The sequence below is a fragment of the Colossoma macropomum genome, unplaced genomic scaffold, assembly GCF_904425465.1.
Source record: "Colossoma macropomum unplaced genomic scaffold, Colossoma_macropomum, whole genome shotgun sequence".
In the NCBI taxonomy this organism is placed as follows: domain Eukaryota; kingdom Metazoa; phylum Chordata; class Actinopteri; order Characiformes; family Serrasalmidae; genus Colossoma; species Colossoma macropomum.
In genome coordinates this window covers 554,875-577,867 of record NW_023495942.1, presented here as the reverse complement: position 1 = coordinate 577,867, position 22,993 = coordinate 554,875, and the positions used below count along the sequence as shown (strand labels likewise).

The window sequence follows — 22,993 nt, the reverse complement described above, 5'->3', positions numbered from 1 at the left end:
ACTTTTATAAGTTAAAAGAATTATTATATTTACAGAAATTTTAAGATTGCTCGCCTTTTCTTCCTTGCACTCTCATCTCTCTCTCTCTCTCTCTCTCTCTCTCTCTCTCTCTCTCTCTCGAGGAATAAGTAAAAGTGCCTCTGTGTAATGTTATAAGGCTCAGGGCTGGTTATAAAACATTCAGGCCTCCAGCCTTGGAAGCCCAGAACAGGCGACACCCCGCTATTTCCTCTCTCTTAGATAAGCGGCAGCTCCGAAATATGTAATTGAAATACACAGACTATATATATAATACTATATGCTATAGCTAACAAACGTCTGCCCACTATGTTCATTCAGTGGCCATCTTTGCAACGCCACCAGACAGTTATTTCGAGCCATACAGCACCAGACTGTCTTTGAATGGGGAGAGACAAAAATACTCTAAACTGAAGGTCAAATTACCATTAAAGTTCAAATTATTGGTAAAGTCCGACAAAAACTTTGTAAATAGTTCGTAGCGTTTGGCTCAATAACACACAAAAACACTGTTGATTTTTCAGGTTGTTGACACTTCTCCGCTTGCGGCATAACCAGCGAGCTGATTGGCTCTTTTTCTTGAAGGACGGGTCTTTCTCACAAACAGAAACCATGTTTAACATTATGAGCTTTCCCATTCATATTTCAACCAGTGACCAGTCTCCTCCTTTATAACATCTCTGCTATATTCGGCATGTAACAGAGGCATAAAAATCAAGCTGACCAATCAGAGCTCTGTTGTCATGGTTGCAGCCCAAATAAATTTGCATCAGGATGGCAACAGTTGCTGCTAGTTGGGCGATGTTTGGTGTGCCTGGGACACGCAGCTCTCCCCCCTACAGATGCAACAGACTTACAGCATGTAGTTAAACAATAAGTATCTGTCAGCAGTTGAAGACATTTTAACCCCCTTTGATAAAAGCAGGTATACTTTTTAAGGAAGTGAGAGGCTGTGTGAAGAAAAGCAAAAGTAATTCCACTTTCCCATTTTTTACCCTTCTTAAAGAGGTTTAATTTTCTATTCCAGGTCACTGTGACAACTGAATAGAGACCAATCCTTCTTTCCCAGAATGCTGAAATGGAAATGCAACATCTTTCACTTTCACCCAAACAAAAGTGAAAGTAAGAGGGAGTAACTTTGTTTCCTTGGCTGCTCTGCTGGCATATGCCAAGTCATCCCACATAAAGTAATCTGACAGAAAAGATCAATGGCCAAATAGATATTAAAAGCTTTCTTTCTCTTTTCTTTCTTGACAGCACTATTAAATCTAGTCAGCATGTTGCCACATACAGTACAAAACCCAGAAACCAGTCTTCAATTATTTAATTTCAAGTCAATTTCAGTCATTATGTACATGTAATTCATTTTTCAGGAGATGTTTTTGAGGAGATTAGATATTCCATTTGCATAAAGAAATGCCTCCTCAAATGACCACTCTTGTTGGTGTTCTCAGAACAACAGAGTGACCACCCCAGAGTCCAGACCTCAACATTACTGAATGTGTTTGGGATTACTTTTAAGCAGATTAATCAAGCAGAAAATGCACCCAACGTCTTAGCCTGAACTTTGGAGATGTGCAAAAATAGCCCTGCAGATTTGTTTGAAAAACTGAAAGCAAGTCTCCTGAAAGTCTTCTGAGGTCTCCAGAAAAGAAGCTGTGATAAAGGCAAAGGGTGACCGCATTAATAAATATATGTTTTCTGATTCTTTTTGATTCTTTTCTTGACGCTGAAATTGAATAACTTATATTTGAAGGCCTGGGTAGAAGTTAAATGAATGAAGGTGCTCCCTGAGTTTTTCACAGCACTGTTTACTATTCAGGTTTCTCTTTCACACTCTTACATAAATATACACACCTTCACCTGATGCAAATATGTACATGTATAATCCAGGTTAGAGTACCAAGTCTGAGTGAAGCAGGAGTTTACATCCTTTACCTCACCCTGGCATTATTATAGAGGATTATACTCCCTGCTACAATATTATTTTGGCCTTTTATGTCTGGAGTCACTTGCCAGATTGATTAAAAAAAATTCAAACTACTCACCAAAAAAAATATATATTTTCACATTTTTATTGAATATTTATTAGGAATTCTGTGTAATAAATGAATAACATACAGTAAGTATTTACTGACATTCATCCAACTTGAGAGTTTATTTCAGCTGAAAATTGTCCTACTAATTGTTTAAAACCTGTAAAGTTGCACAGGACTGTTATACTAGAGTCATTTTATACATTTATCTAAAGCAAGATCAGTTTTATATGAGTGAAAATGGTGATTTCAAATGTTTAAAGGCTAGTGTATCTGTGAGATAACTGAAAAGGAAATTTAAAGTCAAAAGGCAATTAAAAAAAAAACTCGAACATGACAGTTGATGCATATTGTTCAAATAAACCTCGTTTCTTAACATATGAGGAAACCAACCAGGCCTGGTCCCAAACACCAGGTGGGAAATTTGGGTTACAATGTATCCACATTCGACAAAATAAAAAAAAAAATTAATAGTAATAAAAAAGCTAAGGTGATATGCGTGAACAAATGGTACAGTAAGTCTGTCTAACTGAGCCACACATTCAGGAGAGAATCAACAGGAGAGCCACGTTTACAACAAATCACCAGTGAATTTTAATACAACAATCACCAAAGGTTTCCCCTTTTAAGAAATCTGCTAATTAACCTTCGCACAACATGCGTTGTACAAAACTGTCCATCCATTCAACCTAAAAAAATTACTTAACAGGGTAATAAGCAAATTAAGTAGTTTCATTCAACCTAAATAAATAATTTGAATGAACAAACAGTTGCTTATTATTGCTTATACAGGAAGTAATTTTTTAGGTTGATTTCAGGTTGTTCAGGCATTAAACCTTCCTATGTTAATCAGTATAGCCTTATATATGAAGTTTAGTTTCACTTTCACTGCTTCTGCCACCTGCCTCTGTAGAAGCATGTATTTAAAAAGTAGTGGTTTTAGTGAGGCTTGATGATTGATTAGTGAGGCACTGACCCCTGATAAAAGCCCATCAGCCATTTCAGTATCAAACTGCTTTACAAAAAGCTAATCAAATTAAAGTGTTTGCAAAATTATTATTCATCATAGTTGGTTAATACTAATGAAGGTTCCTGATTGAGGAGAGATGCTACTGGATGTTAAAGATGCTTTTGAACTCCCTCTCAAACACCTCACTCAGCCTGGATCCCAACTTGTCAAACTTGTTGCCCTATAGACAAAGAAAAATAATATAAAAACTTTTTTTAATGACTGAAAGCAATAATTAACAATAATATATGGGCATCCCTGGCCAAACTGCAGGTTTTATTGATGTTCAAAGGGAAAAGAAGTTAACACAATCTCTGCAGCAAACTATTTTAAAAAATAACATTTGTCGCAAATGTTATTGAACACATTTTTTATTGAGTAACGTAAAAATAGAAAAAAAAGGATCTAAAAATGAAGCTAATTTATGCCTACAAAGCTATAAAAAGATATCATTGTGCATTCCAGTTTGCAATTTCCACTGTCCAAAATGTCTTTAAAAAATGCCAGTAAAGGGGAGCCTATGAAAGTTAAGGCAAGATCTGGAAGACAGAAAATCTCAGAACTGCTTGTACGCTGGCCAGAAATGCAAAGAAAAACCCTCATATGACAGCAAAGGACCTGCAAGAAAGTTGACAGAAGTGGTTGTGCACTGTTCTATTATGAAGCATTGTTGGCAAAAACATGGTCCACATGGAAGAATCATTAGAAGGAAATATTACAGAAGGGAACCTCTACTGCTGCATTCCCTTCACTGACTGTAGCTTCTTGCATCAGATTTAAGAGCTACCTACTCTTTCTAGGTATCAGCACTGGCTTTTGTTTCTGGCAGTGTCTTAGCTCAAGGGCAGTTTGGACTCTAACCTATTTTAATGGACTACAAAGCATGTTTGTAAGTTGCTGTAGATAAGGGAGTCTAAATGCTGTAAATGGAGATGTAAGATCTTTGAATGGCTTTTTGCATAACTTGAACATCGTTGGAAATCTGTAAGTGTTCTGCAGAGAAGAGTGGGTGAGAATTCCTAAAACAGCAATAGAAAGATTCCAAGCTTTATTTTGTTGGTTTATTTCACATGTGTATCAAATATAAAGTAAATGTACAAACAACATTTGCTGAAAATGCTATTTTAAAAACATAATTTGGCCAGGGGTACCCAAACTTTTACAAAAAAAAAATTTTTATCTCACCTTATTAAACATGTGGCAGTTGTGAAAGATGAGCCGGACGTCAGACACAAACTGGCCCAGTTTTCTATACTTTCTGTTCTGCAGCTTTGTCTTCACTCTGTCCAGCCACATGGGGTCAGCAATCACTCTGCTGTAGCCTGAGATCTGTACAAGAGCAGCAAGGAGAGTCGACATGAGACCAAGAAACACAACTTTCACTCCTTGAGTGAAAATGAATTCTCACTTAAGTACAGTAATCTTTCATCAAAATTTTATTAAATATGCGGCTTACTTTGTTTAATTGTGTTACATGGTTAGTTGAATAATTCATTACATTTACATTCAGTGTGCATGCTACAGTCAAATACAACACTTTGAACAGCCCTGGACAAATGACAGGCTCTGCTGATTTTCTGAGAGAAAATAAGTTAAAACATCCTATACAGAGAACACACTAAAATATATGAAACATTTTCTGCTAATTTTAATATATCGGGGCATGTTTTATTTATTTCCCTGACATATTAAATTCAGCAAATAAACAGTAATTGTGCATTATAATGTGCAGACGTGTGAGGATGTAGAGGATGTGTTAACTTTTCACTTCAACATCAACAAAATATGGCATTTGACTGGGGTGTCCAAACTTTTGCATACAACTGTATATCAACAGATTTGAGTCTGCCTTTTATTCTTTTGTTTTAATGTTAAGAAATGACAAAATAATAAGAATGTTAAGGATGTTTTTTCTTGCAACAAAGCAAGACTGCATGCACAACAATCACTCTCTCCATAATAAAACAGGTCAGTAATGGTACAATGGTGTGGACTGAAGGTTTAGATCCTGCACTTTTCACAGAATTTCTCTGTTTGTTTTAGTGAGTTATGAGCAAGACAAAAATCATCTAGTACTAAATTATCTAGATCTGCCGGTGCTACTTACTCTTTTAGTGGGGTCTTCAGTGAACACATGCTCTATATCCTCCTTATACATACACAACAGCAAATACTGGCAATGCTGACAAAGAATCACACAAACACACAAATTTAGAAATGCTGTGTATGAATGTGTGTAACTGTATACATGTGTGTATGTTTTTATCTGTGTTTACCAACTGAGAAATAGAACTGTCCAGAGCTTCTTCTTCAGTCATGTGTCTGGATTGCCACCATCTCTGGTTGATCTTCAAGACACAGAAAGTGCAACTCCACTTTTCTCTGCACACATAAAGATTTCAGTTGCATTATTAGCTTCATTTTAGTATGATATGAATTGGAAAAAGTATCATTCTGCATAATGCTGGGTAATATGACAATATTTTATCATTATCATGATAAATGATGTCACGATATGCTCAGAAAAGCATGATCAGAAAAGGATATAGTAAGTAATACAGAAATGAGTCCTGTTTAACTGGATTTACAGTAGCAAGCATGTAAAAATTGAATTCACAGTTCTATGGTTTTTTTCCATGTGGCTCTACTGGGGCCATCTACTTTTTAATCTGTTGTAACTTATCCAAAATGAAATATTATCATATGTATTGTGTATCATGAAAGCAATTTTAAGGATCGTGAGGTTATATTTAGGCAGCACGGTGGCACAGTGGGTAGCGCTGTCACCTCACAGCAAGAAGGGCCTGGGTTTGATTCCCGGCCGGGCGGCCAGGGCCCTTTCTGTGTGGAGTTTGCATGTTCTCCCCATGTCTGCGTTTTTATATATGTGCTCTGTTTTTATCATTTTGTGAAATCAAAACTGAATGAAAAAAGTCAAATGTGCAGAGTCGAACCTGTCAATACAGAATGTAAACTGAATGTAAATGTAATTCCTTAAGAAACTGACTGTGTAATTACATTCAAACAGGAAAGCAAAACCGCAGAAATAATTAGCTATAGGTTGAACAGATGCAAAACAAAGGCTATTTTATTTATTTGTAAGTAATAATGTGGTTTTTCAGTGCTGTTGCTGCATTTATTTTGATATGTAAAGAAATCAGGATGACGATTTATGAGTTAAATGTGCTTAAATAACCATTTTTAAATTTACTGTATAGAGCAATTATTGTCAGCCTCATATAAATACTCACAGTTGCCCTTATTCATCAAAGTTGCATAAAAAAGAGCACAGATGTGACCACTTTAATGGCGTATGAACTACTCTGCATCTCATTTATGAAACTTTCTTATGATCTTCAAAGAAGTGGAGATTTGAATGCAAACAATGAATCAGCTGCACTGTGTGAAATCTAGTGCCAGTCTGCCAGCACCTCATTTACATATTATTCAGTTCAGCAGCTTGTGAGCCAATGGCTGTGCTCATAGGCCGAGTTTGAAGTGGAGCAGTGAGTGCACTGCTCCTCCTACTGACCAAACTTTATAGTATTAAAATTCCTATGACAGGAAAGAATAAAATGTGAAATAAACAAAATGTTTTATTTAGTTTTGAGATGAAACAATGATGAGATTGCATAGTGAGATTATTTTCCTAAAATAAAACGAAACACTACATTATTGCAGTGTATGAGATGCTTCTGCACTAGCTGCATTTTGTGTTTTGGACAGTGTCAGTAGTATAAAACAAAAGCACAGCGTAATAAAATGAAACAAAAAAATAGTTGCAGCATTTGTTAATACCAACGTAACAGGACGGGGTCCACAGGACACTGTTGACTGGATATTTTTGGTTGGTGGACTATTCTCAGTCCAGCAGTGACACTGAGGTGTTTAAAAACTCCAGCAGCACTGCTGTGTCTGATCCACTCGCACTAGTGCAACACACACTAACACGCCACCACTATGTCAGTGTCACTGCAGTGCTGAGAATGATCCACCACCCAAATAATACCTGCTTTATGGTGGTCTTCTGAGGGTCCTGACCTATAGAATGAACAGGATAAAAGGGGACTAACAAAGTATGCAGAGAAACAGTTGCAGATAAAAGCAGGTGTACTTAACAAAGTGACCGGTCAGTGTGTACTGTATGTTTTAGTGGATGTGGTGTTGTTATAAAATCTGTCGTAAGTAGTCTTTTCCCCTCACCCCAGTGAATCGTCCTGCACAGCCGGTAAATGGCACTGATGATGGAAAGCTCTTGGACATTCATCACAGCACAGCAGGTCACATTCAGTGTTACAGATGAAGCACTCATCATCATTTTTCTCATCAAGCTGGTTACAGAACATAAAGATAAATAAGTTAAATATCGAATAAATGCTTAATTAATAAATCAATACGCAAATTAATTCGGAATGTAAAAAACAAATAACTAAAAAAAGGCATCAGCAGGTTTCTTTTTAGACCTGTTTAATTAAATTTATGATTCTGAAAACTAACAGTAATATTTTATTGAGGACGTACTATAATGGATCAACTTACTATAATAGATTTCAACTATAACTGATCCACTTCAGTCTCTCTTTAAAGGTAATAAAAAAGCGCTGATGATAATATTCATATTAACATCTCATAATAATGGTCACATTCTAGGTGTTCCACAGGGCTCAGTCCTAAACTCCCTTCCATATCTAACATGTTCTAACATTTTTTCACAACATTATAGCAATGGTGATTTGGTATCAAGCATCTGTGTAGCATATCATATTTTAATTCAAGCAAAAATGCATGTTTATAATCTAAAAATTAGTGTATAGAATATGATGAAATGATTTTGTAGAATGGCACTCACTCACCAGATCCTGCTCTGTAGTACTGCAATGATTACAACTACACAGCCGGCAATGTGCCATCAGGATCTTCTTCTACAGAAGGAACATACGCATGTTAGACTATATTTGCGTTTGTGACAAATTTAAATAAATGAATAATTAAATAAAATCCTATGAACTGATGTCAGTTCCTACAAATTGTTAATGATACTGTAACCGTATCCATGCACTGTGCAGATTCTCTGATCTTTTCTCTAAATATGTCAAGGAGGCTGTTACATCTGTATGCAAATGTACATTAACAAATCCCTTGATATGAGTTAAATGAGTACCTCTTGGTCTCTCTTGTCCTATTCTTGCATCTTTTCCTCCCTCTCCAACTCACTTCCCCTCCATTGCTTATACAAGCATATGCAAAAGTTTGAATCTCCAACCCCCCTCACCCCACCCCCAGGTCAAATGATATATTTTAGATTTTCTCAGTGAAAGTAAATTAACACAATCTCTTACAGAGAACACACTTAAATATGGCATTTTTCTGCTCATCCAGGGTACAATAATTACATAGGTTTTTAGTTTGAAATCTATACATCTGACTGATGCTGATATTTTTTGAAGCTATTTTCCACCAATATCGATATAAATGTGATCATCCATAAAAAGACTGTGAAAGATGAGTACAATATGTTTTTTAAAAATACAACATTTGCAAATAGGATGTATTTAATAAAGAACATAAAGAAAAAATATTGCTAAAATTATTGTTAATTAACCATTAATACAACAATAAGATAATCATTTACATGTTTTGTTGATTTTCTAAGTGAAAATAAGTTTATAAAACACATCCTCTACAGAGAGCACACTTCTGCACATTATAATGCACAATTACTGTTGATTTGCTGAATTTAACATATTGAAGAAAGCATGTTGTGCAAAGGTTATGGCACATTTAATAATTAAAGTTTTATTTTCCAAAGCGTAAAACCGTGCACTAAAATTAACAATAAAAGTCATGTTTAAGTGTGTTCTCTGTAGAGGATGTGTAACTTCTTTTCACTTAGAAAGTCAACAAAATGTATCATTTGACCAGGGTGTTCAAGCTTTTGCAAACAGTTGTAAAAATGTTGAAATCTCTGATAAATCTCTCTCCTGTTAGCACTTTAATCCTGTTATGTCTCATGAATGTCATCTGCAGGTGAGATATGTGAATGAATACATGCATTCTGCCATTTTCATTATTTCTTGCTCTCTCTCTCTCTCTGTCTCTCTTTCTCTCTCTCTCTCTCTTTCTCTCTCTCTCTCTCTCTCTCTCTCTCTCTCTCTCTCTCTCTCTCTCGTATTACCTTCAACAGGTAGTTTAATGTTTTGCCATGACATTGAATATCTTTCTTCCAGTGCCCGTCTGTCATAGTTAACTCCTGCTTTACAAACTCCTCCGGAGTGAACCAGCACTCCTCCGTGCGGATGCTTTTACTTCGTGACCCTGCAGCAGATCAACATACATATTTAGTGTCCAGATTAGATTAAAACTCATAAAGTAATTGCACATATAATACATAGAATATTATACATACGTATACATGCATGAAAAAAATAAAAATGTATATGACGTATATTAATATTATTGTTGATTCCAAACTTTTGCATGTTGGCTTGTTTTTTAGCTCATCCAACTCAACAACTCAACTCCTACAACTCTGAATTCAATAAAGAAATTAAATGCATTGAAATTTTAATTGTAAAGTATTTCCGCAAGCATTTTTCACAACAGGCCACTGTTGAAGTTGAAGTTGAAGTCAGATGGCACTTTTAATAGCACCAAAGTCCATGTGCCGTCATACTGTGCATACTGCTGTGCAAAGGATTCTGCAAGATTACATGCACCAGTGTATAAACCATTTTTCTCACTGGCTTTTGCAAGTTTCACATGTTTTGGAGATCGCTCAGTTGAACTACACATTTTTGTTGTTCAGCAACATTAATGGAATGTATTTAGGTCACCAGGCAAATCAACATTTATAAAAGTGTTTTTTTATTGTGTTTAAATGCTATTTTTCATTGTGGCAGTTTTTATACACAATATTTTAGCAGTTTGTGCTGTCGGCTGTGTTGTTTTATCTTGGCATGGCCGTCTTTGTGAAGAAGTATGAATTATTTTCACAGCAGGGGGCTCTCACCCCTCCACTATCGCCCTCATTGCTCACTAGCAGCTCAACGCAGAGACCTAACATTTTATACATAGAGAGACAAGAGTGTCTTAGTTAATCTCATAACAGAGTTACAGGGAAAAATATTTTGTATTTGATTATATTAATGAAAACCAATGCCTGACCCACACTGCGGGATTTTAAAAATCCTAACTGATGTTGAAACATAAGAGACCCCACACATAATGATATTTTTCACCCATTTTTCTGTCCTTGATTGTTGCTAGTCATCAAAGTCCCCACACCACACAATCTGCCCTGAATGCAACACCACACACTCTCAGATTTTGTGAACATGAGTCCGAAGAATGGTTCTGGTTGTCAAAAGGCTTTAGCTTTGCTGGTGGCGTGTGCTTCCTGTCCAGAAAAGCCGAGTGGGAGAAAAAAAATTAAGATGAAGCCATGGCTGAAAAGAAGGGGTCAACACAGCTTATATATACTGCAACATGAGCTTAATGTGAAAAAAACATACATAAACATACACACATGAGGTGACTGTTTTTTGATTTGACTGCTATGTGTACAACTTCTTCAGCTCAGCTCAGATTGGTTGACAGTCTTTCAGGCATGATGTTAACACTGTGTTTTACACCAGAGAATCACTGTCAACCCCACACTACAGGATACTGAGTTGTAAATACTCAATGTTTAATATTTACAATTCATATTTGGGGAAGCCTCGGCTGGACTAGGTGTAGATTGGAGGAGTAAAGATTGGATTATAGACACACACACACACACACACACACACACACATATATATATATATATGACACCATCTCACTCAGAAATTCCAGATTATGTCTGTGAAATTGTACTTAAATATAATTATTGCGTTTCACACTGAAATACTTCACCCAATATGATTCATAAATCTGACTACTTGCATTTTTGGACATTTTATCTCCTTAACAATATTGGCTGTGCGAATATTGTATCAACCAAAGTCTGTATTCTTGCTGTTCTGGTTGCTATCTTAGGGACTGCTATGCTCATATATGCTAGACTAGCTGCTAATATGTCATAGTGTGTTACATCCTGCTTTTGTCCTGCGTTGCACCATTGTTCTGGAGGAATGTTGTTTTGTTTCACTGTGTACTTGTATATGCAATGACAATAAAGCCTCTTGAACTTGAACCCCACACCACAGGATAATCTGGGAAGATCATTGTTTAAAATCACCCTTTTGCAGAACGAGGCTAAAGAGAGAAAAATCAATCTCCACCTTACCTAAAATGCAGTTGTTCAGCCAGGACATGTTTGAGATGCTCTAATACAAGTGTGTGATAATTTAGGAATGCTTGACCTTTTGCAAAATGCTAACTGATGGGGTATATGTTAGCACTAGCATTTTAGCTCCAGTGCAAAAATAAAGAAGCAAACTTCAGACGTCAAACAAGTCTTGGCTGATCGACATTTGGGGTTGAATGGAAAATCTGCACATTTGTTTTTTCCCAAACTATTCCTTTAAACATCATAACAAGACTGAACTCTGGAAAGCAGACACCTACCTGAGGCAAATCTGCGCTTATATAAAACTCCATTGACAGAACCACAGCTGACTGGTAAAGTAGGAGTTTGAAACACAGATGGATGCACTGGCCTTGTGTCTTTTTCTTCTTCTTCTTCTTCTTCTTCTTCTCCAGCACTGGACTCTGAAACTAACAGACAGTAGTGGAGCAGATCACTCACACTTGATCTTGTACACAACCTCACAATCACATCATCAGAATAGCAGCAGAGAAGGATACACATGAAAAATTAACCCAATTACATATTAGTTTCATAGTGGTTACTGAATAATAAGTCTTAAACAGGGATGCACTGAAATTTTTTGGCCACAGAAAAAATCCAAATTTTGTTTGAAAAAAGATTAAATAAGTCTACATTGTCATTACATTTAATGACATTTCATTTAAAGAAAATGAAATAGTAATGAAAAAACATTGCTTGTTTTCATCTCCGTCCTGCACTGGTCAGCACATACTCATTCAAAAACAGTTTGGGCAGCAGCAGATCAAGGGTAAACACTCAAACATGGTCCAGTGCAGCTGCATTCTATGCGATCTTTAATTTACATACTTTTTAGATTTATCTAATTTAATAATTCTTTAATGGATATCATAAACTATAATTAGTAACACAATACCTTTTGGTTTTAAGTTTTTACCTCTGCTTTTGAACGTTGTTACTGCAAATGCATGTGTGGATTGCATCATGTTAAGGTTTGTGACTTTCCTTTCTAATAGATATACACCATAGCGCCACCTGTGGGAGAAACTTCAAACTGCTAGATGGGAGTTCCAAAGCCATGTCCATGTGCTGTCTGTATTAAAAAAAAGTGCTTTCTGCTGTTATAGAGGAGGTGCCCTAAAATGTAGCTTTAGATGCCTCTGGGAAGTTTTTTATACATATATATATATATTCATAATATATATAATATATATATATTCATAATTTTACATTTGTCGACCTATTTGGACAGGATTAAATGTACATGGGGTCCTGGGGTAATTTCCTCGTTTACAGGTGTTCCTGTGTGATTTTATTTAGTCCCTTCCAGATGTCTGGGGTTTTCCAGGCAGATGTTGCCTCGCATTGGAAAAAAAAAGATTTCTGATATCTTTTTTGGTTTCAAATATTTAAAACTTTGTTTTACTAGTAATGATATGCCACAGAATAACCATTTACAAGTGTTATATTCAAGAAATATTTATACATTAATACAATTTAATAGCGGTTAAATGCTCCAAAGAATCCTAGCTGCTGCATGCTCAAAACTGTGTGGGATTGATAATGATCAAGAGTGGTGTCTCTTTGGCAACCCAGCACCAGTGTCACTGGTGGGCAGCACCGCCAACGATGCTAGTCATGGCAGGATCGGTTTGGTTCATCTCTACATGACTAATTTAGAAGAACAATAGCCCCCTTTTAGACCACTTTGCTCTTTTCAACCAGTTTTTGAATGGTGAGTAAAAAGTGCAAAATGCAGAGCAAGCTGTCTAATGATCATTTTAGAGATCTGTTTACATTTTGCAGCTAGTGTTTGAGAACTCAGGCTTTCATCTTATGACAAGTATAACACAGACATTTCTTGTCTGATATTTGAATGCTCAGCAGCAGCTCAGTACTTCACATAAGCTCCCGTCATACTTGCAGACACGGTGGAGAAATTTCTTATGTAAAGTATGCTGAATTACCTCTGAGTATGAAATGTGCTGCATGAATGAACTTGCCTTGCGGGTCACGCCAATTAAGTACAATTGTGGGGAAATACTATGAGCCTTGATGTTAGGGGGGTAGCTAACATATTTTATTTCTACAGTTAAGGTGGACTGCTATCTATCACGCTCTCGTAAATTATCTTATGGCTTCAAGTACGATCCTGCAACAGGTAGATAATGCAAGTAGGAAGCAGCACCTAGGGAGTCCATGGGGGTCCTGACCACTGAAGGACAGGGTAAAAGAGGGCTAACAAAGTAAGCAGAGAAACAGATGGACTACAGTCTGTAATTGTAGAACTACAAAGTGCACCTATATAGTAAGTGGAGCTGATAAAATGGACAATGAGTGTAGAAACAAGGAGGTGGTCATAATGTTATGCCTGATCGGTGTACACGTACAGTATGAAGTCTCATTACTCAAACACATCCACATCTCAGTGCTTTTAGATGAATCATAAGTAGGTAGGTATTCGTGTGTTTGTTAAACATATCTGTAACATGATTCTGACACAAAATCAGCCTGAGCAGGACTTCTAAAATGTCACAACAGCACATGTCAATATTTAATACATTTTTATTATTATCATCATTATTATTACTATTATTATCACTATTATTATTACTATTGTTATGATAAAATCCAACTAATGGCCTTTTCCAGTCATAATAACATTAATAAATATCACAAAAATGCATTAAATATACACTGTATACAACGTAGTGCTTGGGTTAGTGACTTTCAGAGTAAATGATTAAGACACTAACTTGTAACTTGTCTGGTACTTCCACTGGATGTAAACAGCGCTCTCTTGCATTGTGGCTAAAACAACAAACAGATGTTAATACATTGTCTCAAACTTAAAGTAAAGGCACATTATAGACTACGTTTAGACACTAAGTTTAGCTTTGACCTTTACAATCATTACAGTAATTACAGTGGTCTTAACAGTAATTAGACCTGCATAGATCTATGACTATAAACATCATTACAGTCACTGCAGTAGCCCTTTAGTCATTACAGTGATTTTTACAGTCTTTACACTCATTACAGTGATCTTTACAGTCATTACCATCTTTGCAGTCATCTTTACAGTTATTACATTCATTAGAGTAAACTTAACAGTCATTATACTGACCTTTACAGTCATAGTTACTGCACTGACCTTTAGAGTCATTAGTCACTACAGTGACCTTTACAGTCACTACACATTGATCTTTACAGTCATTAGTTACTTTTACAGTCTTTACAGTCTTTACCTGCACAGTGGTTACAGAAATTATATTGACCTCACTGGTCTTACCTGTCCCAGTGAGTCCCTGCCAACAGGTGAAGACTTTGGACAACAGCAGTGTGTGCAAGAATTGAGACAAAAAACAGAGAACTGTGAGAAAAACATATTTCGAGCCCTAAAAAAAAGATTCAGTAAGAATTTGATACATTAACAAGAATCATTTAACAGAAGAGACTGTAGTACCTCTTCATCCTGTATCTTCTTTTGTTTAAATGATGGAGATGAAAGAAAGCCCCCCTACACAGTGGACATTAAAGAGAAGAAGAGTAAGAGGATTAGAATGAAGTCTCTACACTTGCATGTGTGCAAGACCAAATAATGTAGCTAAATCATATGGAACATCAAAATCAAATGGTACATATGGAAAAATGGGCATGTGACATGTTTAGTTGATTTTCTAGGTGAAAATAAGTACACATGCTCTACAGAGAGAACATGCTTACTGTTTATTTGCTGAATATGCAGGTAAAAATAATGTAAAATGTAGTCTGTGTAAAAGTTCTAGCACTTTTTGTCCATTAAGCTATTCCAATATGTTAAACTCAGCAAATAAATATGTTCATTAATTTTCAGAAAAATGTCATATTTTAGTTTGTTCTTCATAGACTAGGTATTCACTTATTTTCACTTAGAAAATCAACAAAACATGTACTTTGACCAGAGGTGTTCAAATGTCTGCATGCGACTGTATATTTATTTGTACAGATTTATTAATTCTGTAATCAAATCTTCTTCATTTCTCTGCTTATACTGACTGAGTGTGAATCTTTTTTGCTTTTGCTCTGAGTTGATATAGACTGCAGTGTGAGCTTTTACATGTTCTGCATATTTACCTCTATGAGTGTTTGTAAAGGAAACTGGCGATAAAGGATGCTAGTTTTCCACTTTTTGTTTTTCTCCTTTCCTCCAAACTTCTCAAACTCTGAGGGTGTGAACCACTGTCCTTCAGAGAGGATGCATGGCTTACCTGCAGGGGGGTTGGTGGTGGAGGGTTGATGTTGTGTGTATATGTGTGTGTGTGTGTATGTGAGAGAGAGAGAGAGTTAATTAGAAATGTGTGTGTATATATACATATATATTTCAAGTTAATATATATATATATATATATTATATACCTTATATATAATATATATATATATATATATCTACTGAAAAATTAGTAGTTAGCTACTTTGTAGCTACTTTCCCAAAATGTGTAGCTAGTTTTCCAGAAAAAGTAGTGGCTACTTTTTAGCTACTTCCAAAGCGTGATTGTCAGAATGTTTGTGAATCTCCACCTGACACACCAAACAAGCCCAACTGTGAACAAGACACTGCATTCAATCATGTGCCAGAAAGAAACACACAATTGAAAAGCTGCAAATATACAAAAAGATCACCAAAAAGTGAGTTTAAGTGTAACCAACAATCAAACTTACACACCCCAAGGTGTGATATCCAACAAAAAATTTGTAAAGGCAAAGTCAATCATTCCAGGTTTTTCCTTACAAAAATCAACAAAAATAACCAAATACAAACAAAACAACTTTGTGCAAAGCACTGTCAACTGTTGAAATAAAACTGCTCCAATTTAAACATTTCATCAAGATATGAACAGACATAACATCCAGAGTCATTTGTTAAACTTCAGTAACACTTAAACCTCAAATTCTCATCAGTGACCCTGGCTCTGTTTGGGGTGAGAATCAGGCCTGAATAATCTCTCCACTGCTGCAGAGCTGCTGCAGCTCCACAGCAGAACTAGATTTTAAGGTAAAATAATATAATCCTGCTTTACTGTAAAATCGTTATAACACACAGTTCTAACACGGTTTTTACAGTAAATGGTCTTAAACGCTGGAGTTAATGTCTAACTGCTAATTCACCAACGTTTAATGCTGAAGACTGATGCGCAGACTGCTGGTCACACAGTAACGCAGACAACGAAACGGCAAAAAGAGAGATTTAAGACGAACGTCGATAATTTGGAGATGAATGGACTTATTTGCATTTATAAGCACTGAGCTGGTTTCCTCATATGCTCAATCTGCAACAACCTCATAAAGCCTCATAAAAAGTTGAACATTGAGAGACATTTTACAAGAAACTTGCAGAAAAGTTTCCTGAGATGTGAGAGAAGTGGCTATAGCTGAGCGAAAGCTTAAAGCAGAGCAAAGTAAGTCTGTGTTTGTGTTTATATTCTTTTTTAGTTTGTATTAGTACATCAGCACATACTGAGACTTATTTACAGCCAAGATGGTAAAACGGACATAAAGTGTTGTGGCTCCCAAGGTGGTCTCGTTTTTGTTGAAAGGATAAAACGGCTCTTCTTAACATTTCGGTTGCGACCCCTGAGCTAAGCCTGCTAGTAAGGGGTGATCAGCATGTGGGGCGAGCGCGTGACTGTTTACTCGAACTGTCCGCGGCTCAGTCAGGATTGCACAATCGCCACCAGCTCAGTTACCGACCACATTCTGTGGTTCAGATTTTGCATGGATTGTCTGAAGCCTGTAGCGAAATTGTGGCAAAAATTATCGCTATAGCTACACAAAAATTTGTAGGCGCTACAGCTGTTAGCTACAAACATTTATAATTAACTACAAAAAGTAGCGCTACTTAACTACTCCCCCATGCCTATATATATATATATATATATATATATACAACAATTAATTCCGGCCACGCAAGCTGATGGGTTGAGAAGCGTTCTAACTGTGCTGATATTTCGCCATAACATCACGTGTTTTTTGCAAACACTGTATCACTCCTCTGAGATGCCGTTGCTAAGCAACGACTTTGACAGCTGTAGGAGACGCTCAAGACATTTGAACATTTTTACTTCATACTTTGTGCACAAACAGAAACTGGATACTTTTAAGATCACATTTGACCGACAGCCGATTTGGTCAGACTGTGAAGATGAGACTACACTAAATTCCCAAACTGTCATCACCACTGAGCAGCTTTTCAGTTGGCAGCTGTGACAGAAGAACAGCTGAACAACCTGGAACTAGCCAGAAATTAACCGAATACCATTCGCCAAACAAAATGGGCTGTAAGATGCTTTACAGACTGGATTTACAAATTTGATATTGCGGCAGTTTTATGGCTCAGTCTGTACTGCAAAAGGCAAGGCTTACAGCATCCTGTGCAGCGAGTGAGCGGAGTTCGTTACTCTGACGTAGCAACAAGCTGCTTGTTGAGGAACTATAATTTGGTGGAAGGAATTGTTAACATTAAAGCATATTAAACGCTGCGTTCACGGCCCAGTTTATTTATTTCTTACTTTATTTATTTAACTGTTGTATAAAAGCAATAGAACACTCGAGGTCGTGTGATGATCTAATCACAGCCGTGATGTTATTTCGTGATAACACACTCCCTCTCGTGTTCTATTGCTTAAATATATATATATATATATATATATATATATATATATATATATATATATATATATATATATATAGGTATATATATATATATATATATATTTAAGCAAGACCTTTACAGTGGTTAAAGTGACGTGGATAAAAAAAGGTAATGATGTTGCGTTCCACTATGTGAAATTTACTTAATGTGTCAGTAGATTTGCAGAAAAAGCAGTTGGCTTGGAGTGTGACTTTGGGGAACTCCCCAAACCCAGATACAAATATACTGAAACATATTCAGACTCACTGTTGTTGAACTTTTCCTTGTACAGTATGCCTCCTTTATCTCCACAGCTGACTAAAAGATCCTGTAGGTCCCTGATGTGTTCTCCCAGCCTCTTGTTCACTGAGGGGCCTGAAATGACTATACATTAGCAGAGCCAGGTTTATGATAAACAATGCAAATGAAATGATGAGTGAAAGTTTGGGTTGTACTGTAAAGCCCTGATCAAGAACTTGTCATCCCAATTGGACTTCTATTTTTTTTTTTGTTTGTTTTTTCTTTTTAAATTAGTGATGTAGTGCTGTGCAAAACTCAGAAACACCCATTTTATAGTTATTAAGTAAATGTTGTTCCTTTTTAGGAGACATTACAGAGTAGATTAGATATAAGATAATTCACTTGCATAAGGCAGATGAAAGCCAAAGAGAAATAAGTGAAAAAACAGGAGTTTAAAAATTCTTGAAACTTATAGAGAAAACAGGACTGTGAACATCTATTAAAACTGTCCCCATCGGATAAACAGTACCTAAAGCTTTCATCTTTGAGAGAGAGGAGAAAATCAAGCTCCACTGTTGCTTCAGATCTAAAAAAAAGTAAAGTGCTTCTGTTCATCCTTCCACTGTGAGAAGACAACTCAACACTATGAGACTGAAAGGATGTGTAGCTGCCAAGAAGCCCTTACAGAGAAAAGGGAATAGACAAAAGAGAAGGACTTTGCACGAGAACACAGAAACTCTACATCTGAGATGTGAAGTCAGTTTTTATGGACTGGTAAGTCTGAATTTATGTCTGGGATTATTTGGATCATGAGAAGCAGAAAATGCAACCAACGTCTAAGGTGTTAAAAGTATCTTGCAGATTTCTTGGAAAACTGAAAGTAAGTCTCCTGGAAAGAATTGGTTGATGAGGCTGATGCTGAAAAATGAACACCTTTGATGCCGAATGGAAATTAAATGAAAAGACTTTTGCACAGTACTGTATATAATAATTACTGTATATAACAGTTCTTAATACATTATTGTTATTCAGGTTGAAATGTAACACACTTATACACAATTATATGTATATTCAATTAAATATTTATATTTGCACAATGTTTATTAGTGAGGTATAAGTAGTACCTGTTAGCTACATTAGTCCTGTAGTTCCAGGGCAAAAGTAAAGAAGGAAATTTCAGACATCAAACATGATCTTAGCTGATCTGCTCCATTTGGAATTAACTGAAAATGGTGTAAATTTGATTCTTCATACCACTTTGTGATTTTCCCTGAATTCCTAGTGAAAGCTGACTTACTGCTTGCAGTCTCCCTTTTAAAATTGTGGACAGGGGACAGTCTCAGCTGACCATTTTTCCTGCAGCTCCTGGTCATCATCCTTCTCTTCCTCCTGTGATTTCTTATCTTTATTTGTTCCTCTTCACTCAGCCAGTCTGAATCTCTCAATCCCAGTCATCATTTTCCTCTTCCTTCAGGTCCTTTCAGGGGTACATGTACATGTCTGTAATGAACTGCGACGCTAGCTGGATTAAGCGGTTAACGATGATGAATGAATGAATGAAGGCATGAATGTCAATGCAATTATAGATTCATTTTTATTTAATATAATCGTCACGCTTTGTGTGTTTAAACTGATTGTAAGAATTGTGGTAAATCTCTTTTTTTCTTATTAAGTCTTGGTAAACAAAAGAATTAAATTCTTGAACTGCTCAATGGAAAATTCTCCAATCAGTATTTTTTCTTTGTGGTCTCTAGGTAGACAGAGCCAAGCAAGCTATTGTATTGGTTGGACTTCAGTAGCTGGACTGAATGCCTCAAGTGTCAGATTAACCACCAACATAATGAGGAACTGACAGTGGAATCAACCTGTCCACTTTTGATTTACAAAGGGACCAAGTGTGTGAGAAAAAAAAGGTCACTCAAGTCTAGGTCCTTGTTTAGACTGCCAGCCCAAATCCGATTTGTGACACATCCAGATTGTATCCAGATCAGATTTCCAAACCACATTTGGAGGTGGTTAATATTCGACTTCAATCATATTTTTACAGCTGCATCTCAGTCTGGACACTCTGGCCACTCAAATCAGATTTCAAAGTGTCACTCACAACAAGACAAACAATGACGATGTTTAATCCAGAGTGATGGAATTGCTGTGATTCAAGAACAGCACCAAAGATTCACGCTTATGCCAGAGACTTTGGAGGCAACCCATGCAGATAGGTTGGTGATGTCTGGACACACAAATCCGGTCTGTTCACTCGCAAATAACAGTAATAATTCCGTCTACCTTCCTGTGGAGTCTAGTTCTAACCACTATCTGCCACACCTGCTCTAGCTAATTAACTTCTTCAGAAGTCTGTGATTGGATGGATCATACACATTTTTCTTAGGTAAAAGGAGCAGCATGGTAGATTCAAACTAAACTCTGCAGGAAAGTAGATCTTCAGGAGGAGGGCTGGTGACCACTGCTCTAGGCCTAGTGTCTAGTCTTTGTCTAGTTTTGTTCTTTTATTTTTCTGTTGCCACCCCAAAAAAATCATTGGCCACCACATTGTAAAATTCTGGCTACAGCCCCGCATAGAAGTGTTTTTACCTATTTTTTGATTGAGTTTTGACATTTATCATTTAAACTGAATGCTCCAACAGTCATGGTTTAGCCCTGCTGAAAAAACCCAAAGAAACCATTAAGTGTTTCTGTTGGTTCTTGATGGTTTTGTCATGTGTTTTGGCTTTTTTTTAATGGGTTGACATCACAATGTAAAGCATCCAAATGGTTTAATAGATGACCAATGACTCATTCTCAATGCATTTGATGGTTTCCTAATCGATCTATAATGCTCAAAACAGAAAAGAAGGTAAACGTGAGTTCAGAAAAGTCACTCATCAAGGACTATAAGGACATCATAAGGACTATTCACCATGGTTCCACCTCTTGTCTTCCATTTTTCTCATTGTTCTGCAGTTCTATTCTGCATTGTCTCTGTACATTTGGCGTTCCTCCTCTGCTCACTCTGTGTTTAGACAGCAGGCTGTTCTCAGGTGTCAAATTTCATTGCATCACTGGAATCCAAGGTCTATCACGCCTTTTTTTACAATCTGGATACGCCCAGTCAGACTTTATGGGAGCTTCAGATTTAAGCGTCTGTGATCCATACAGACATGTTTTTAAAAGCCTAATAACTCTCATACTGTCTTCCAATGTAAAAAGCACATGGTCCTCATGTTCAGAAGATCTGTGGTGTTAGAGGTTAGCCCTACCCCAGATTTAAATAAGAGAAAAACACTAATCATCAAGCCCTAATTATCAAGCTCAAATGTGAGTTCAAGCAAGGAAAACTGTCCTGAACAGTGCAATGCGGTGGAACAGTTTAAAAACTCTGTCTTTTTTTATAATGCTACCATGTGGTGAATTACCTCAATTCAGAATCAGTTCACGAGGTACTTTTAAAGGGAGAAAATAATGCATTATTTGAAAAAACAGTTTAAATTTCTGCCCTACTTCACATGTAGTCAATCCACCAAGACATATCTGATGTCTATAGTTTATTTTTTTATTATTTAACTGGAGCTACATTGTTAATGAAGTAATGAAAGTTTGTACACCACCAACTGTTGAAGCTGTCACTGTTATTCCACTTTAACATCTTGTGTTCATCAGCGAAAATAAGGAAAATAACCACAAACACTGACAGCACAGAAAGAAAATAAGGATCAGATATGAATAGAATGTGAAAGATTTACTCACCTTGTATAACGCCATCCAGTTACCCTCATGAAAACAGACACACACACACTTAGCTAATAAAAGTTGTCGGTCAGATGAGAGGTGGAGGAGTTTTATTCTGCTTTTCTTCCCTCCTACACGTTGATTTTTTGTATCTTTTTTGTTTCTTTCTACACTCCTTCAATGCTCTCACTCTCCTCCTCTTTTTGTTTTCCACTGAAGAACAACACTCAACCGTTCTTCTCACCTGAACACACCCTGGTTCCTTTCAGTTTCATTTCAATTTTCAATTCAATACAAGTCTATGTTTTTTTGCATTACTATTTCCCACCTATAGACACAATAATATATTCATCAAGATAAATATGATTAGTGTCAAAAAGCGTAAACTGATTCTTGACTACAAAGTAGAAGAGCAAATATCAGCATGATCAGATTTAAATATGTTTCATTTACATCTATAGCATGTTTTTACTCCATCTTCAAAAGAGCTATCTCACCCTGTGAGTTACTTACAGACTTCAGATGGATGCTATAATACAGCCAGCAAGAGGGTGATTAAACTAATACAGGTGTAAGTAGAAAAAGTTAAGTAAAAAAAAATATATGATGAAAAAAGTTACTTGTATGATACAGAAACAATTTTCAGGGTCAATCTCAAGAAATATCTCTGATTGCTGTCAAAATTCACAGATATCCCAAATTTCTCATATCTCACTGATCATATAGCTGTTAATATTGTATGTCGGCATAGAATAAGACACAAGTGAGGCCATGATTCCACCACGAGAAGTGCTCTTTATTAAACACCAGGGCAGAAAGACACAAACATAGCACAGAACTTACGGGGGAGCTCACCACTGACCATACACTTTACTCTCACAGTGACCACCAAATCACAGTAACAAGATAATAAACAACGCAATAAACACATATTACATACCTTTAGCTGACGAACAACAACATAACAACAGAAATAGTCCCTTCTCTGGAGTGCAATTCCCGTGAGCCTCGTGCCATGGCCA

General features: G+C 36.4%; 1 protein-coding gene across 3 annotated transcripts; it reads right to left on the bottom strand.

Moving 5' to 3' along the window:
- Positions 1–2,136: 2,136 nt before the first annotated feature.
- LOC118803673 (nuclear body protein SP140-like) lies at positions 2,137–22,211 on the bottom strand. Of its 3 annotated transcripts, none has more exons than XM_036564135.1 (15): positions 21,990–22,211; positions 19,543–19,767; positions 18,273–18,389; positions 15,452–15,585; positions 14,802–14,855; positions 14,628–14,660; positions 14,092–14,146; positions 11,614–11,763; positions 9,239–9,378; positions 7,917–7,985; positions 7,267–7,394; positions 5,340–5,445; positions 5,171–5,245; positions 4,249–4,392; positions 2,137–3,244 (listed from the first exon to the last, which is right to left on the bottom strand). In XM_036564135.1, exons 2-15 carry the CDS (start codon positions 19,619–19,621, stop codon positions 3,164–3,166), a joined length of 1,365 nt encoding a protein of 454 aa, XP_036420028.1. In that variant the 5' UTR covers positions 19,622–19,767; positions 21,990–22,211; the 3' UTR covers positions 2,137–3,163. The 3 variants fall into 3 exon arrangements, with proteins under 3 accessions (XP_036420028.1, XP_036420026.1, XP_036420029.1); XM_036564133.1 differs by having other exon boundaries at positions 19,543–19,722; XM_036564136.1 differs by having other exon boundaries at positions 18,273–18,380; positions 19,543–19,722.
- Between the last annotated feature and the right edge of the window lie 782 nt (positions 22,212–22,993).